At 42.2% G+C, this 15,516-nt stretch overlaps 4 protein-coding genes across 7 annotated transcripts; 2 read left to right on the top strand and 2 right to left on the bottom strand.

Annotated features, from left to right (window-relative positions):
- Positions 1–41: 41 nt before the first annotated feature.
- On the bottom strand, positions 42–4,845 carry Opa1 (Optic atrophy 1). 3 transcript variants are annotated; one of them, XM_064131562.1, is made up of 6 exons: positions 4,709–4,845; positions 4,452–4,636; positions 3,764–4,143; positions 3,543–3,674; positions 3,226–3,270; positions 42–2,725 (listed from the first exon to the last, which is right to left on the bottom strand). In XM_064131562.1, exons 2-6 carry the CDS (start codon positions 4,478–4,480, stop codon positions 384–386), a joined length of 2,928 nt encoding a protein of 975 aa, XP_063987632.1. In that variant the 5' UTR covers positions 4,481–4,636; positions 4,709–4,845; the 3' UTR covers positions 42–383. The 3 variants fall into 3 exon arrangements, with proteins under 3 accessions (XP_063987632.1, XP_063987631.1, XP_063987633.1); XM_064131561.1 differs by having other exon boundaries at positions 4,452–4,743; XM_064131563.1 differs by lacking the exon at positions 3,226–3,270 and having other exon boundaries at positions 4,452–4,743.
- Positions 4,846–4,985: 140 nt separating this feature from the next.
- LOC135167902 (UV excision repair protein RAD23 homolog B) lies at positions 4,986–8,197 on the top strand. Its single transcript, XM_064131581.1, has 6 exons — positions 4,986–5,130; positions 5,804–6,132; positions 6,204–6,276; positions 6,419–6,569; positions 6,721–7,232; positions 7,328–8,197. The coding sequence occupies exons 2-6, from the start codon at positions 6,067–6,069 to the stop codon at positions 7,582–7,584; spliced, it is 1,059 nt and encodes a 352-aa protein (XP_063987651.1). The 5' UTR covers positions 4,986–5,130; positions 5,804–6,066; the 3' UTR covers positions 7,585–8,197.
- On the bottom strand, positions 8,183–10,142 carry LOC135167903 (protein unc-50 homolog). Its single transcript, XM_064131582.1, has 7 exons — positions 9,988–10,142; positions 9,466–9,564; positions 9,254–9,405; positions 8,972–9,158; positions 8,756–8,889; positions 8,579–8,680; positions 8,183–8,476 (listed from the first exon to the last, which is right to left on the bottom strand). The coding sequence occupies exons 1-7, from the start codon at positions 10,062–10,064 to the stop codon at positions 8,340–8,342; spliced, it is 888 nt and encodes a 295-aa protein (XP_063987652.1). The 5' UTR covers positions 10,065–10,142; the 3' UTR covers positions 8,183–8,339.
- A 59-nt stretch (positions 10,143–10,201) lies between these two features.
- Mib2 (mind bomb 2) lies at positions 10,202–15,380 on the top strand. Of its 2 annotated transcripts, none has more exons than XM_064131565.1 (2): positions 10,202–10,421; positions 11,299–15,380. In XM_064131565.1, the coding sequence occupies exon 2, from the start codon at positions 11,373–11,375 to the stop codon at positions 14,247–14,249; it is 2,877 nt and encodes a 958-aa protein (XP_063987635.1). In that variant the 5' UTR covers positions 10,202–10,421; positions 11,299–11,372; the 3' UTR covers positions 14,250–15,380. The 2 variants fall into 2 exon arrangements, with proteins under 2 accessions (XP_063987635.1, XP_063987634.1); XM_064131564.1 differs by having other exon boundaries at positions 11,354–15,380.
- The last annotated feature ends 136 nt before the right edge of the window (positions 15,381–15,516 follow it).

The following is a 15,516-nucleotide window of genomic DNA, read 5'->3' on the forward strand; positions in this document are numbered from 1 at the left end:
ATTAATTGTCTCTGGAGACTCATCGGGGAAAAAAAATCGCATTTTTGTGTGAGAACAGTTTTATTCATTCCACCATTTTCTAACAAACGTGCAGTTTAACACTGTCATGTTCCAGGTCTCGCTTCCTGGTCTACATCCTCCCAATGGAGGAAATAAATCAGTAAACAATTCAATCAGTATCTACGTCGTGGCTGTTCAGCATGAAACAATGTTATCATCGAGGGAGAAATCCGGGACTACAGTTCAACGGTATTCCTCATTATCCCTCAGCGTACTTCGGTCATTACTTGTCGAAATAAATGTGTGTTGAAGCCTTCGATCACCAGGATCGCTGTACATTGGCATTATATGATAAATGTCTCAGAGCTTCCGAGCTAATCCACTCATTTTTCCTTGTTCAACGCCTGAATAAATTCTTCAAGCTTCTCCTGAATTTGTCTCACGCGCTTCAGCTCCTCGGCGAGTTCAACCCTCCTGCCAGTGAGCAGTTTCCTCTTGACATCACTGTCCTGACTATAATCCTCGAGCACCTCCTTGATCTCCTTATCGAGCCTTCTGGCCTCTCTATTCATAATCTGCTGTCTCAAAGCCTTCGAGGTGACCTTCAGCATTTGCTGAATCCTCCAGAACAGCACGACATCGCTGCACTCAGTTTCATTCTCATGACCATTATGGTACATGTAAAACGCCTTCTTGCAGTCATACGCCCTCGTGAGACTCTGCTGCAGGAAAAATCTCCTGTACACCGGATGCCAAGTGGACCTGACAAATTCATTATCAACATCATGCCCGCACCTCTGAAGATTCTTTCTGACAGTTGTCAATTCGTCCTGGGTAAGTACAGGTGCATGCCTCTTATCAGAATAAAGAATCTTATCGAGTTCGTTCTTAACAGCCGTTCGTTTCGCCTGCTCCTCAGTCTGGCTCTTCCAGTAGAAGATCCTCTCCCTTCTACCCGGACCCAGCATCTCATACAACAGTTTCTCAGTACTCTCGAGCTTGTCCTTGACAGAGTTTTCGAGAAACCGGACAGCCTCGTCCCAATCCCTCTTGTCATTGACATTTCTGTCCTCCAGGGTGTTCAGCTGAATGACCCTCAGCATCTGGGAGGCCTTCTCCTCCCAGGAGTGCCTCTGAATCGCCTCATTGACGACCGCGTTCTTCAGATTATCGAAAATATCATCATGATCGGAACTCTGCTTCGCCCTGCTCATAAAATTCTCAAACTCCTGCTTCAGGCTCTCCCAGCCACTCTCGACACTCTTCGCCGGTAGCTGCTGCTCAGCCCATTGCTTCAGTTTAATATCCACTGCTGTGTTGAAGGTACCAGTGTCCCCAGTCTGCGCTGCTGGCAGGTAAATATTCTCGAAAACATGCATGGACACCTTCTCCCAGATCCTTGTCATCAGGACCTCCTCCCAGTGTCTCGGTGACAGCTGTGATAGATTCACTATTTCGTCCAGGATCTCTCCCCTGGCTTTCTCGAAGAGCTCGTCCCTGTCCAGTTCTCGCAGCCGCGGAAAGTTGTTCTTCCACTCTGTCTCCAAGTTGAATCTCGTTGCTTTGAAGGCGTCTGCCTGCTGCTCCACCGTCTCCCGGACCATCTTCCAGAAGCACTCGGAGACTGCCAGGCTCAAATTTCGCGTTGTCACTTGGCCGGACATCACAACACCGTCCTTAAAAAGCTTTGAACTCCTGAAGAATTTCTCCTCATAGTCTTTTATCGTTTGAATACTGTCGTCTGCACGACCACGACCTGTCACCACCGCAAAGTAACCCAGGGCCTTCATGGGGAAGAGCTTGCCTGAGAGAATCTTACGGACTCGGTCGGGATTCGCGAGGTTCTCCTCTGCCATGTCCACCTTCGTGAGGACAAAAATAGTCCTCTTCCCATTAGGATCCATCTGTGCAACAAGATCAGTGACATTGCTTCTCTCAGCATCCACAGAGCCATCCTGAATGCACAAAATAATAGCATTTGGATTGCTCATGTACTGCTGGGTCATCTGTCGAATGGCATCCCTGGTATCTTCAGCCATATCAACAGTGACAGTGCTGATTATCCCGGGGAGATCAACAAGAACCATTCGCTGGAGCCCGGGGCCCTTGACTGTCATCGATATCACATCCTGACTGACTGTCTTCCCATTTTTCACGCTATTCTTCATTCTCAGCTCTACTTCACGCCTTAATTCCGCTAATTCTGATTCCTTCGTGAGGTCAAACTCCCGGGAGCTGTCTTTGAACTGGGCGATGTGGTAAGGGCCCTCACTAAGGGTTACCTTCACAGGCGCCCGGGTCATCATCTCACCCCCGCCCCTTGGGAATATCCTCGCTTGGGCAATCATCTCCAGTACAGAAGTCTTCCCCGAACTCTGATCACCCACCACCACAACTCTGGGTAGATGATCAGCAGTCGAATAAGCACTGTCATAATCATTCAGCTCGTCCAAAACGTCGCTGTACATGTCTATAAGAGACTTCTTAATTTTTCGACTATTGATCTTCTGATTACCCTTCAGTAGCATTTGCTTCCTCAGCTCTTTGTTCTCACGTTCAAGTCTCTCGAGTTCACGTTGATATTTCAATTGCATCTGCATGAGTTCATCCTGCATTGCGTCCATCCTCTGTTGGGAAGATTGAGCTTTTTTCCGATCCTCCTCGTAATCGCTGCTCAGAGGTCTAGCATACGCCACTGCACTCTTCGTCAACTCCTTCTTAGTATCTAAAAAAACAAACGAGAAGTGTTTCACGTATCGAACGATCAATAATTCCCTCGTTGAAGATTGGAATGTGCCTGATCGTACGTTCAGCAAGAACAATTCCATGAATGATGTTATTGAGAGGCTGTACCAGAAGCATAAGTTGCAAATTGGGAAGGTGAATGGCGAAAAAAGGACATTCCAATCGTGGGTAATTAAGCAGAATAAAAGGCCTGCCCCATTCAGTATTGTTGCAATGTTTAATTTACTTATTAAATGAAAATAATCGGCTATAATAATGGCGAAATAAATAATCCTGGGTTAAACATATTTGGGAATGCTGAATGGTCAGACTGGTTGCCATCCACTGAGTGAAAAGTATTATTCTTGTACATGTTATTCGAATTCAAATCAATACAGAAGAAAAAAATGATAAAAAAATCTTTTGAATTCAAATGATTTAAGAATCCTTTTCCCTCGGTGTTAATAAATTTTTTTCTTCTTTTTCGTTTTTACTACACACCTGAATACACTTGGTTTGCTATGGCTGTGAGTGCATCGAATAAACCTGAATAGAACAGACCAAATCATATAAGTACGGAAGGAAAATAATTCTACCCCATGAATTTTGTTTTTTTACTCAATCTGGGGGTTCATTCATGCAAATGTTTAAACTTGAGGATTGTAAATAATCAGATGAAGTGGGGTTTCTGATGTGTGAACATGAGAGGAGGCAATTCAGGGTGGATGAAGCAGAATGGGGACAGCCATTGGGGATTCCGGATTATTTGGGATCTAAGGGAGTGTTTACACGGCATGAATCACACTAGCAAGACTCACTCGTCGACGAATCCCCATTTTGCTCCTCTAGTCTCTGATTCTCAGCTGCCTTTATTGCATCCTCTAACCTCTGGTTGAACCAGTACTTGTATTCTCGATACTTGGCTTCACTGTATTCCTTTATTCGGGGATCTGAATTCATTGAAATAAATGTTTACAATTTATAGAAGTTATGATAATGCCATGAGTTAAAGGGCCCATTGAATCCTGGCCCTCCTCACCGATTTCGATTTTATCAGCTAGAATATTCTTCATATCCATCAACGATCCTCTGAAGTCCTGCCACTGCTGGTCAGTTGGCATGAGATTATCCATCCACTCGAGCCCTGGTAGGCCTTCCTTCCACTGTTCGTATTTCTTCTGAAGGGTAACACCACCCCCAACAGCACCCCCCAGCAACAAATACCGAATCTTGAGGACTCCCCTCAACACTCGACCCACTATCATTGCATATCCTCGATGTGGATTGATAAAGTAACGGCTCTGGGGGGTGCAAAGCAGGGGTCGGTAAAATCTACTCAATTTCCCGGACATCAAGTTTCTCGTTGTGATTACAGAAATCGGGTGACGAGAGCTTTTGGATATCAGCAAGATGCTGTGTCTGGAAGGACAGGTCATGTTGTAGTCAACTAACAGCAATTTTTATGTTGTTTTTTAATGGAAATGAGATTAGATTTGTTTGCACCCTTTATTCTCTGGGAATTGTGGGGAAAACATGTAAATGTTTTTTTAATCGTTCTATTTTAACTCTGGAGACATAACCTATCACCGGCTTTAATTGAGCCCCAATTGCTGGATAATGAGAAAATAAAAAACCTCCGCAGGAAGTCTAGTGTAATTTCGTTCTCCCACAGAGATTGGAACATCATAAATGCCAGGATAATTACTCAGAAAATGAGATAAACTTACCCAAAGTTTCCACTGAAAATTTGCTTCATGTTGACGATCTTTAGCGAACCTCTGATCACTCAAAACAATTTGATATTTATTAGAAGAAATGCATACACGTTTGAGCATGAATGCACTATTAAAGCTAGAAGTTTGGATTATAACCGAAACACAAGACTAGTTCATCTGCAAGTAGATTTCCATAACTAAAAAAGACATATATGTAATATATTACATATATTATGTATTATATATTCGATATGAAGGACCATGCCTACAAAATAGATGTTGGTGGCGACTTCTGTGTGCTCCAGGTGGAAGCCTATACCGACAGAGTGTCTGTAAGCAGGGGTGTCCTCTGTGTGCACCATTGTTCACTACCCAATAATAATTAATAATTTGTGTGAAATTGATAATTAGAGCAATTACACTAATGGCCCTGTCCTGAGGTCTCAGACAGCTCCATGTACCTCCAGGATTCTCCTCTGCCCCTGTTACTTTCTACCATTTTTCGAGACCAAACACTAGGAGTTCAGAAGGTGATATGAACGAACATCTACGTGAAATAACCCCTTTCTGTCCTGCCTTCCTGAGACATCCCGTACTTTTTAGAACCGAATGCAAGCCTCAGTGAATTGAACGAGAGACAATGTTTCGGACAAGAATATCTTCAACAGTATCACGAGCTCATCAGGTCACAGTAAGTGGACATGTATCAATTAAACTTGTCATGTCTTTGCTCTCCTGATATATAACGTACGTCTCACAACCGAAATCAAGCCTCAACAGACAGTATTGATGTTTCTGTATTCTGTCTTTTTCTTCAAATGTTTTTGCAATTTTAATTCTATTGAATTTCCGTTGACACATTCACTGTATTCAGTTCTGAATATCGAATTGTTCAAGTTTGTCTCTTTCCATTCAAACAATTAAATTAACATAATTTCAACAAAATTGGGTCTTGCTGATTTTCACCGCAATATATTTATTGTTAAAAGCAGGTTCCGCCCAAAGGATGACGTAGAGTGAATAGAAATTTTAACAGGAATGCAATAAAATATTTATTGGATTCGCCAGATTTTTTGGAAGTTCAATTCCATTTTTTTTTTGTTTCGAAACGAAGGAGACACCGATTTTTCATTTTGGTTCCGTTCTGGCTCAAAAGTACGTCATCACCGGCGTGAATTTTATTATTTAGACAAAAGGATGACTCAATTTTCCGTAGAATAATCACCGAAGTGTAACAAAAGCCCAACTGCAAAGTTTTCCGTCAAATAATTCTCCCCCAAAGATGCTTTTGTAAATGGCGTCATAAAAATAACCTGATCAATTGGCCAATCATCGTCAACAAGTCACGTTTTCCATTTTCCCAGGCAGCCAATCCCAGCAGTTCACGGTTCACTCACACAGCGAAAAACCCTCAAGTATTTTGATTACGATTATTCCCACACTGAGCTCTGCTGTACTGTTCAGTGCCGACTCATCGTCACCAGAATATTTTTTCAAAAGGACAGAAAAATCATCCATTTTTGGCTCCCCCGCACTTTATACTAAATAAATATATTTTAGTAATAATTAGTACATAGAGGGAAGAAGAATATTATTCACAGACGTTCACACCTCAACCAGTGGGAAGATGATAATCACGTTGAAAAATCTCCAGCAACATACTTTCACTGTTGAAATTGATCCATCAAAGACGGTAAGGAAATCATATTATCATTCTAATTAATAGCTCAATGTTGATGATTTCATCGTAATAATATTGTTCAGGTGAAGGAGCTCAAGGATCAAATTGAAGCACAAAAGAGATGGCCAGCACAGCATCAGAAATTGATATATGCGGGTAAATTATCAGACATAACCTCAATCTCAAGATAGGGTTGGACATATCGTTCATTATCATTGCAACCAGTGATTGGGGGATAATTATACTGAGGGAAGATTGCTGGGGGAACTGAAGACGTTAATTCGTACATATTTTTCAGGAAAAATATTGACAGACGATCATCCACTGACCGAGTACAACATCGATGAGAAGAAATTCATTGTAGTCATGGTTACAAAGCCAAAAACTGCTAGTGCCACTGCGACCAGCGAAAGCCAGCCAGAGGAGAGCAAAGATCAGTCAACAACCAGGTAATTACTATCAATTTTCCTCTATTTTTTATCACATTAAATAATCATAATAATTAGAGGCCTCCACCTTGGCAACAACAAAATCCCCGAGGTTTCAAATGAATTAAGAGAAAACTGAAAAGTTTTAACCTCAAAAATTATACTCCCCCAGTGCATCATCAGCTGCTCCCCCAAATCCACCAGCAGCTCAAGCAGCAGCGCGCACGACTCCCGTAACCACTCCCGAAAATCCCCCCGCAGCTGACGCAAGAAGTCAGCCGGAGAGTGCTCTCCTCATGGGTGAAGAGTACAACACAATGGTCAACAACATAATGGACATGGGGTACGAGCGTGAGCAGGTCGAGCAAGCCCTACGAGCTAGTTTCAATAATCCTGACAGAGCTGTTGAGTACCTGTTGACTGGTATACCAGCACAACTGTTCGAGGATCCCCCCGAGGTCGACAATCCCGAGGGACAGGACACTATCGCTGATCCACAGGGGGGACAGGATCCCCTTGCATTCTTGAGAACGCAGCCACAGTTCCAACAGATGCGCCAGGTTATCCAACATAATCCACAGCTACTCAATGCTGTTCTCCAACAGATCGGACAATCAAATCCAGCATTACTACAGCTCATATCTCATAATCAAGAGGCTTTTGTTCGTATGCTCAATGAACCTGGTAAGATAATGAGTCAGGAAAAAATTCCAATAGATTCAGAATTTAATAATTCCTCTAGAATGAAAGAAAAACAATGATAATCGATGTTCCTGCAGTTGGTGCAGCAGGTGGTACTCCGACCCAAGGTGCTCCAGCCTCATCTCCAGCAGTTGGAGCTGCTCGTGGAGGTGCAACAGGTGGTGGTGGTCCAGGCGCTGGTGTCATACCTGTATCACCCCAAGACAGAGAAGCAATCGAGAGGCTCACGGCGCTAGGTTTTCCCGAGCATCTCGCCCTCCAGGCGTACTTTGCCTGTGAAAAAAATGAAAATCTTGCTGCTAATTTTTTATTATCTCAGAATCTTGATGACTGAACACCACTGGGGAGTTTTTTTGTTGCATGTGGTTAAGTTCAATACCTCCAGAGCTTACGAGACTGTTAAAGAGATGAGAACGAATGCATCGTTCCAACGACAACTGGAACTGTTGTTCCCAGTGGAAAATATGAAATGATTAGCGTGAAGAGAAAAGCATTTGTATGATTCAATTACCCTCCCTCTTTTTGTCTTATTTAATAAGCCTTCGCAGAGTGTTTATTTTTCATGATTTTCTGGGTTTCAGTTTGAGTTAATTTTTTAATGTTTAGTGCCCGCAGCGATAGGTATATACAGCATATTTTGAAAATTACACGAATTTTCTGTTCTCTCAAGCGAAAATACTGGAACCGCAATTATCAAGTTATTCACCAGAGGGAATGAATAGTTTCAAATTAATTAATCTACGAATATTTTTTTTATCGAAAAAAAAGGAGACAAACGATGTAATTGATTCACGTTTCATGGAAAACGCGAAGATAAGAGAGGAATTTAATAGAATGTAATATTCTAATATTATATCTATACATAAATTGTAACAATCTAAAAATTTCTATCTAAGAGCAAACGAGGAGAATAAAAATAGAAAATAAATGAATAACTTACTAAACTATTTCATTTGACTTTTCTTACATCGAGTGATCATTCATGGATTAATTTTCTAGCCGTACAAAAATACACCTTTCGCGCTTGATTATTTTTTTTCACGAATGATTGTGCTCGTTTTTTAATTATATCACTTTTTATTCGGATTATTATGTGACTCTGTGATGGTAAAGGGACATGACTTCCTTAGTTAAGTTGATTCCAGCGCAGAGGAATATTATGTAGATCAGGAGAGCTAGTGGGAGGACCCAGAGTATTCCTGCTGTTCGGTGAAGGATTTCAACGCCTAAAATTAAGTTAAATTAATCGAATGAAGATGATTATGATACAAAAAACCATAATAATATAGTTTAAACCAAGTTGGAAGATAAAAATTTAATGGACTTACTGGTGTATCCTAAAAATGTTATGTACACGTAATAAGAAACAGCCACAAGCCAGAATGTGTTCCCAAAAAATCTGGCAGTGAAGGAGTCAGAATTGATGATTGCTGGAATAAAAAAATTAATTTACAATTAAGTAATTGATGAGAGTAAACTAATTCAAATTTAATTTCAACTATTACCATGATACACGAATAGCTGGAGGAAATTCAGTATCACCAGAGGTGGGAAGAATGCATTCAAGTGAATATCGAAGGCATATCCCCACTCGACGTCTTGAGTGTGATCTGATCGTAAATAACGATTGGTCACGAACCTGAAACATAAGTAAACTAATAATAATAAAAGGTAATTGATAATTGATGCCTATTCAGTGAATAGATGAAAAATTAATTTACCAAAATACTGTGGCAACACATAATCCAACGAGTATACAATCAACAAGAATTGTATACATGAAGAATTTAAAAAATTGGGAGAAACTTAATCCTAAGACGACAGCAAATCCCACTGAAGAGACCAAAAGCCATCCAGCTAGGAGCACCAGGAATGCAGGGTCGTCTCTAGCAAATTGTTGTTTAGTCTCTGAAGAATCAGGAAAAATCCGTTAGCGATTGAGAAGTTTCAACAATAGTCTGTAAATAATTAATCTCGTGGGATTGTGTGAGTCAAATAATTACGTTTTCGATTCTGAAAATTTCTATACACTTTCTGAGGCGAGGCCAGAAGGAAGACCATCTGCCAGGCTGCAAATTCGAAGTCCATTTGTTGGAACTTCAGAAGTTTCCTCAAGTATTTGTAGCATTTTGTTGCGGCCCCCATGCAATTGGTTCTGAAATTACGTCGCACTAATTGTTTCTGAATTCATTGTAATGATTGTCGTGAATGGTACCTGTAGGTGATGGGAGATGGAAGCGACGAACTCGAGCTGAACATCACAGGTGAACTGCAACGACTTGTTGATGGTGACGTTGCATATTTCATTTTGTGTCTGCAATAATATCGACGAACTTGTCAATTAAATCACAATTACCATGGTATTTTGTGATTAGATTGGTATCAAAGACAGGGGAAACACTTGACAGAAACTGTCTTCAAGTATTGACAATTGATGGTGAAATCGAGGAACCAAATTCAACTTCAGGATGATTTGGAGTCTCACAAATTATTCCAAATAAATAACTGAACCACAATTGTGTTCAGTATCAACAATTAATCCTCAGATCTTGCCATCAATGAACAAACACTCAAAACAAACTAGAAACCCCATCAAAAACGTCAGATCACTGGCACAAGTCGTAGAACAGATAAACCCTTCCTCTCCCACTCCCACTTCCTCCGGGTTTCAATAATCGCCAAAAAATGTAAAAAGCACTTGGCTGACAATTGTTGACGCAAAAAAACAAAATATTACCGGTCTTGTTCCTTCAACTGATGGATCGATAACACATGAACATTTCCACGAAACACATCAACCGAGTGAATCCACATAGAACGACAGAATCTCGTGAAAACCCGCCCTACATCCCCTGTTTTTTCGCAGGTTCACGAATCGATTGTCAAATGATCGATTAGAGAAGTGACATAATCGATCCATGAAATCCGCCATTTTTGATTAGTGGCTCGTGTCGCTTTATAGGAGAGAGTATAGAATGTGCACTAGTGTATGTCGTGAATTTTCTTTTTTCTTTATTTATGTTTTCTACAAGTCTCATCCATTTCCGTGAAACATCAAAAATATAATCCGCCTACATGAAACCAACTCCACCGCTGGCATTATGATTGTGTGTGAAATTCGTGGATAAAGTGTTGTTGTTGTTTGATTTATCGCCTGGAGAATTCGAGAAGGTATGGACATACGTGTTGTTCACCCATCAGCATGTAATTTAATTTTTGAAGCATAGTATTAATTAACCCGGAAGCCAGGAATTATTGACAACAATGGAAGACTCCTGCTCATCCGAATGGTAGACATTTGTTGTTAATTTTTTTTTGCGAGGAAGATCGATGCCCCGGCATGATCCCCCTGGATTCCTGGGGGACTCGACTGCCTAGCAAATTCGTCATCCCATGTCATGCTTTTTTCGCACAGATCCTTGCTCCCACCCAAGCGATATGTTGTTTCGTATTTTGTTTGTGAGGTTAAATGGGGATGAAGGTGGCCACTCATTGCCCACCGTAACCCTGAATTCACTGGGTGAGAGTGGAGTTGAGGATGAATTATCTAATTTTTTATTGCCTGCGGGGAAGAGAAACTGTTGCAAAACGTCCTGGGATTGTCACTTTTTCATGACTTGTCACTCCATGAATGGAGTTGATAAGGAATTTTTTGAGGTTAATCATTGGTGGTGATGGGATTCATTTCTTTATTGAATTTCGTATCTCTGTGGATTACAATCAATTAACAACAATGACGGGGTCTTGTCCAGGCCCCTTTTAATGGTGGACCTTTTTTTATTTATTTGTCTTCTTTACCACTCCTATGAATAAATGTTTGCCAGTCGTATTCTCACCAGTAACCAATCCGTATTTTTAACTTTTATTTATGGGGAGAAACTGGGTAAGGAGCAGGGTTATATTTAATTTTCCGGATTTAGAAATGCAGTTATTAATATTATCAAGCTGGGCGTGAATGCACCGAGTAGAGGATGAATTACCTAATTGTTAGTGCACGTCATTCATAAAAAAATCAGTAGAATTTTCTAACCAATTGTCTTGGTTCTAGAATAATAATTAGGATAATCGCCATGAAGAGTCAAAGCACGCTGAACAATTTCCAGGAAACTCTAGCGACTAGAGATGATAGAAATCGGTTTGAGAGTGGTCCGAGGTCACGACTGGAAGTGGAAGGAGCAGGATGGGGGCGAGGGTCATGCTGGAACGGTTGTGGAGATTGGAACACTCCCGACAGCTCCTGTGAATGGCGCAGCTGCCTCCAACGCAGCCAAGAAAACACCTGACAAAACAGTGATCGTCCAGTGGGATCACGGTGCGAGGAGCAACTACAGAATCGGTTACCAGGGCTACTACGATTTACTGGTGTTTGATAATGCAGCTGCTGGTGTCCTACACGACAACATCGTCTGCGATGGCTGCAAGCGTCCTGACTTCGTTGGAATCAGATGGAAATGCGTGCAGTGCTTCGATTACGATCTCTGCACGCAGTGCTACATGGATGATGTACATGATCTACGTCATGTGTTCCAGAGATTCCAGACTGCTAATGCTGCTGGTGTTAGGCTGCCCCCTCGAGAAGGCTGCACGAAGATACCTTTGAAGGGGATATTCATCGGGGCGAAAGTGGTGAGAGGTCCAGACTGGAAGTGGAGCAATCAGGACGGAGGTCCAGGCAAGATCGGTAGGGTGATGGATATCCGTGGGGGAGACAATGAGAGCAGTCGTTCAGTTGCGACAGTGACGTGGGCTTCGGGCAGCACGAATGTCTATCGTCTGGGATACAAGGGCTGCGTTGACCTCTGCTACGTCGAGGAGGCAAAGTGTGGCACGTACTACAAGGAGCATTTGCCAGTACTGGGTCAACCTGTAGAGACGATTGCCGGAGACATCACTGCACCAACCTGCACCGATGTCTCCAACACTGCCAGTCCCTGCCACTCAACCTTCAATGTGGGAGACAAAGTCAAGGTCCTCAGGGGCGTGGACACGCTCAAAGAGATGCAGATTGGTCATGGGGGGTGGAATCCCAGGATGGCAGAGTACATTGGAGGAGTTGGGACCGTTCACAGGGTCACTGACAAGGGCGATATCAGGGTACAGTACGACAGCTGCAATAACAGGTGGACTTTTCATCCTAGGGCGTTGGTTAAGGTGGTCGGTGAGGAGTCCTTCAGCCTTGGGGATGTGGTGCAGGTAAAGAGTGATGTGACCCAGGTGAAGAATTACCAGCAGGGACATGGGGAGTGGATTGACGTGATGAAGAGTGCATTAGGTAAAACAGGAAAAGTAATTAAAATATATCCGGACGGTGATCTGAGGGTAATATTGGAGGGCCACACGTGGACATTCAACCCCCTGAGTGTCATTAAGATCTCGTCTGGACCCGAAGGGGAATTTAAACGTTCCCAAGCACCTGCCATGGACTCTCCAGCGGCAGGTGGTGCAGCAAATGAAGTCGAGAAACTCCTGCGTGATGCAGCTCGTGGTGAGGCTGGTCTCTCATCAGTTCGGGAGTTTCTCCGTAAGTACTCAGGTAGTGTCGACGCCCGTCCCAGTGGCATAGGCGGTGGTAAGAAGACCTGTCTTCAGGTAGCCGCTCACCAGGGCAACCGAGAGCTCTGTGTACTCCTTCTGGACGCAGGTGCATCATTAAGAGCTGTGGACGAGGACGGAGATCCACCTTTGCACTACGCAGCCTTCGGTAATCAAGCTGGGGTGATGGAATTCCTCATAAATCGAGGTGCACCCATCGACGCTGTCAATAATTCTGGCTGCACTGCCCTTCACGTATCCGTCAATAAACAAAATTCAAATTGTGTTAAAATTCTGCTGCGTCACAATTGCAATGTTAATTTGCAAGACTCTTATGGAGACACTGCACTGCACGATGCCATCGGGAAGGACACTACTGACATTATTGATGCGCTTATCAACTGCGAGAGGATTGACTTCACCCTGAGGAACAAAAGGGGATTCAATGTCCTTCATCATGCTGCGCTGAAGGGAAATGCACATGCTACGAGACAACTTATGACGCGAATCCAGAACTTGGTGGATGTGAAGAAAGATGACGGTTTCGCGGCCCTGCATTTGGCGTCTCTGAACGGCCACCGAGAAGTCACCCACATTCTACTGTCAGATTCAGGAGGCCGAGCTACAGTGGACCTTCGTAACAATCGCCGTCAGACTCCCCTCCACCTGGCAGTGTCTCAGGGTCACTGGAGCCTCGTGGAGCTCCTGCTGAGCCACAAGGCCGATATCAGGGCAGTCGACGAGGATGGAGACACAGTCCTGCACATTGCAATATCAAGAAGTCGTCATCTGCCACCAGTGGTGCCCACTCCAGAGGGTAATCGGGACTCACCGAGAGTTCACGCCACCTGGCAAGAGTTGGTGAACTCCAATGGTCCCACTGAGCTCGCCCTGAGCTGTTTCCTCATGAGCTATGACAGCACCAGTAGTATGTACCTGGTGAATGCTAAGAACTCCAAAGGAAAGACTCCCTTCGATCTTCTGAGCTCTGAAAGGAGTGAGGGCGGTCTCCAGGACCTCCTTATGTCCTATGTCCACCTCAGGCATGAGCGGAGGGACCTCGTGGCCGTGGAGACAGGTGTGGATGTTGCTGCTGAAGGGAGTAGGAGTACTGATCCCCTTGAGACGGCTCGTGATGACGCATCGGAGGCCGAGGAGATGATGAACGACGTGGGCAGCTCCACTAGACATGAGAACCAGGGCGAGGCGTCTGAACTCGCTGAGGAAGAAGCGACTGAGAAGGGGGAATCCAAGGAGAGAGAACATGATAAAAATTTGGAGAGGTTGAGGTACCTTGAGACCAGGGTCGCTGATCTTGAGGAGGCGAATATGTGCAGCATCTGCATGGAGAGGAGAAGGAATGTCGTTTTTCTTTGTGGACATGGCGCTTGCGAACGCTGCTCTGCACCACTCAAGACTTGTCACATGTGTCGGAAAACTATTACCAAAAAGATCAATCTTTATTGAGCGAATGGGGGGAGGAGAGCTTGAGAAGATTTAGTAAATGAGAGCTCGTGTGAGAGGTGGATGTACGATATCCATTTTTCGTAATGTCTGATTTTTTAATGGAGGACGAGAGCCAGTGGAAAGTCGATGAGCTATCTGCAATTATGTTGCAATAAATAACATTTTTGGAAATTATTTCACTCTCTTGTGCAATTCAACTTTCCACTTCCTCTAATCGTATAAATAGAGAAATGAATTTGCCAAAATCGAGTAATCCAGTACGAGGAACTGCTACTCTGGGTAGCCGAATAATTACAAGTTAAAAGAAATCTACTGAAGTTTTTCTATTAAAAATTCTACTGAAATTTCTACTAGTTCAATAGTCGGCGAATTTTTTTAGCCAGGAATTTTTAATAGAAAATATTCTGTGGAAGACATCAGTAATGTTTTTAATTTTCTACATAAATTATTCTATTGAAGTATTAGAAAATCGAGTAAAATAAATTTTTGATAATTAATGATGGCATGGAATTGTGTAGAAAATGTCTCAATGATTCTGTAGAAATATGGAATTTGCCTGATTTAGCCGTAAAATAATTTTAATTCGAAGATTTTCTATATGAAATAAGTCAAAAGCCAATAAGATTTTGCGTGAGAATTCACCAGATTTTTTAATGAAATTTTAACGTGCGTGTACGCTCATATTTTTAATAAATTGTACAGCATCGTGCCATAATGCTAGCTTCCGACTATTGAATCATGTCAATCTGTCACATTTTTTGATGTAAAACGACAAAATCTCATTAACATTACTACATATAAATTAATATTGACAATTAGCACAGTAATTTATTAGTGTTTCACTCATTGTGAAACACGAAAGCAGCAATTTAACGAGCGTGAGAGTAATCCAATCAGGTGAAAGACGTATATGTTTTTGTATAGTTTAAAAAAAATTTTTGGATTCCCACGCTCTCGGCATTTTTTAAATAAATACAACTGTTCACCCAGTGGCAACTGCCGTGTCGTGAAAATTAAGAAAAAAACGTTTATATTGATGTAGAGGTATATAGATTATATTATAATAATTTTAAAAAATTTATACTCACTGATAATTAATCAGGAAATTTAAATAAATGAATTTAAAACGAACATTGATTTTTCCCTTGAAAAATCCCCCCCTTAGGTCTTCTCCACATAAATTAATTCCGTGTTATTAATATTATTAATTAAATATCGAATTTTTGATGTCGTTAATTCACAGGATATTAGTTAATGGAAAAAAAAT

Source organism: Diachasmimorpha longicaudata, chromosome 12 (genome assembly GCF_034640455.1).
Source record: "Diachasmimorpha longicaudata isolate KC_UGA_2023 chromosome 12, iyDiaLong2, whole genome shotgun sequence".
Classification (NCBI taxonomy): Eukaryota; Metazoa; Arthropoda; class Insecta; order Hymenoptera; family Braconidae; genus Diachasmimorpha; species Diachasmimorpha longicaudata.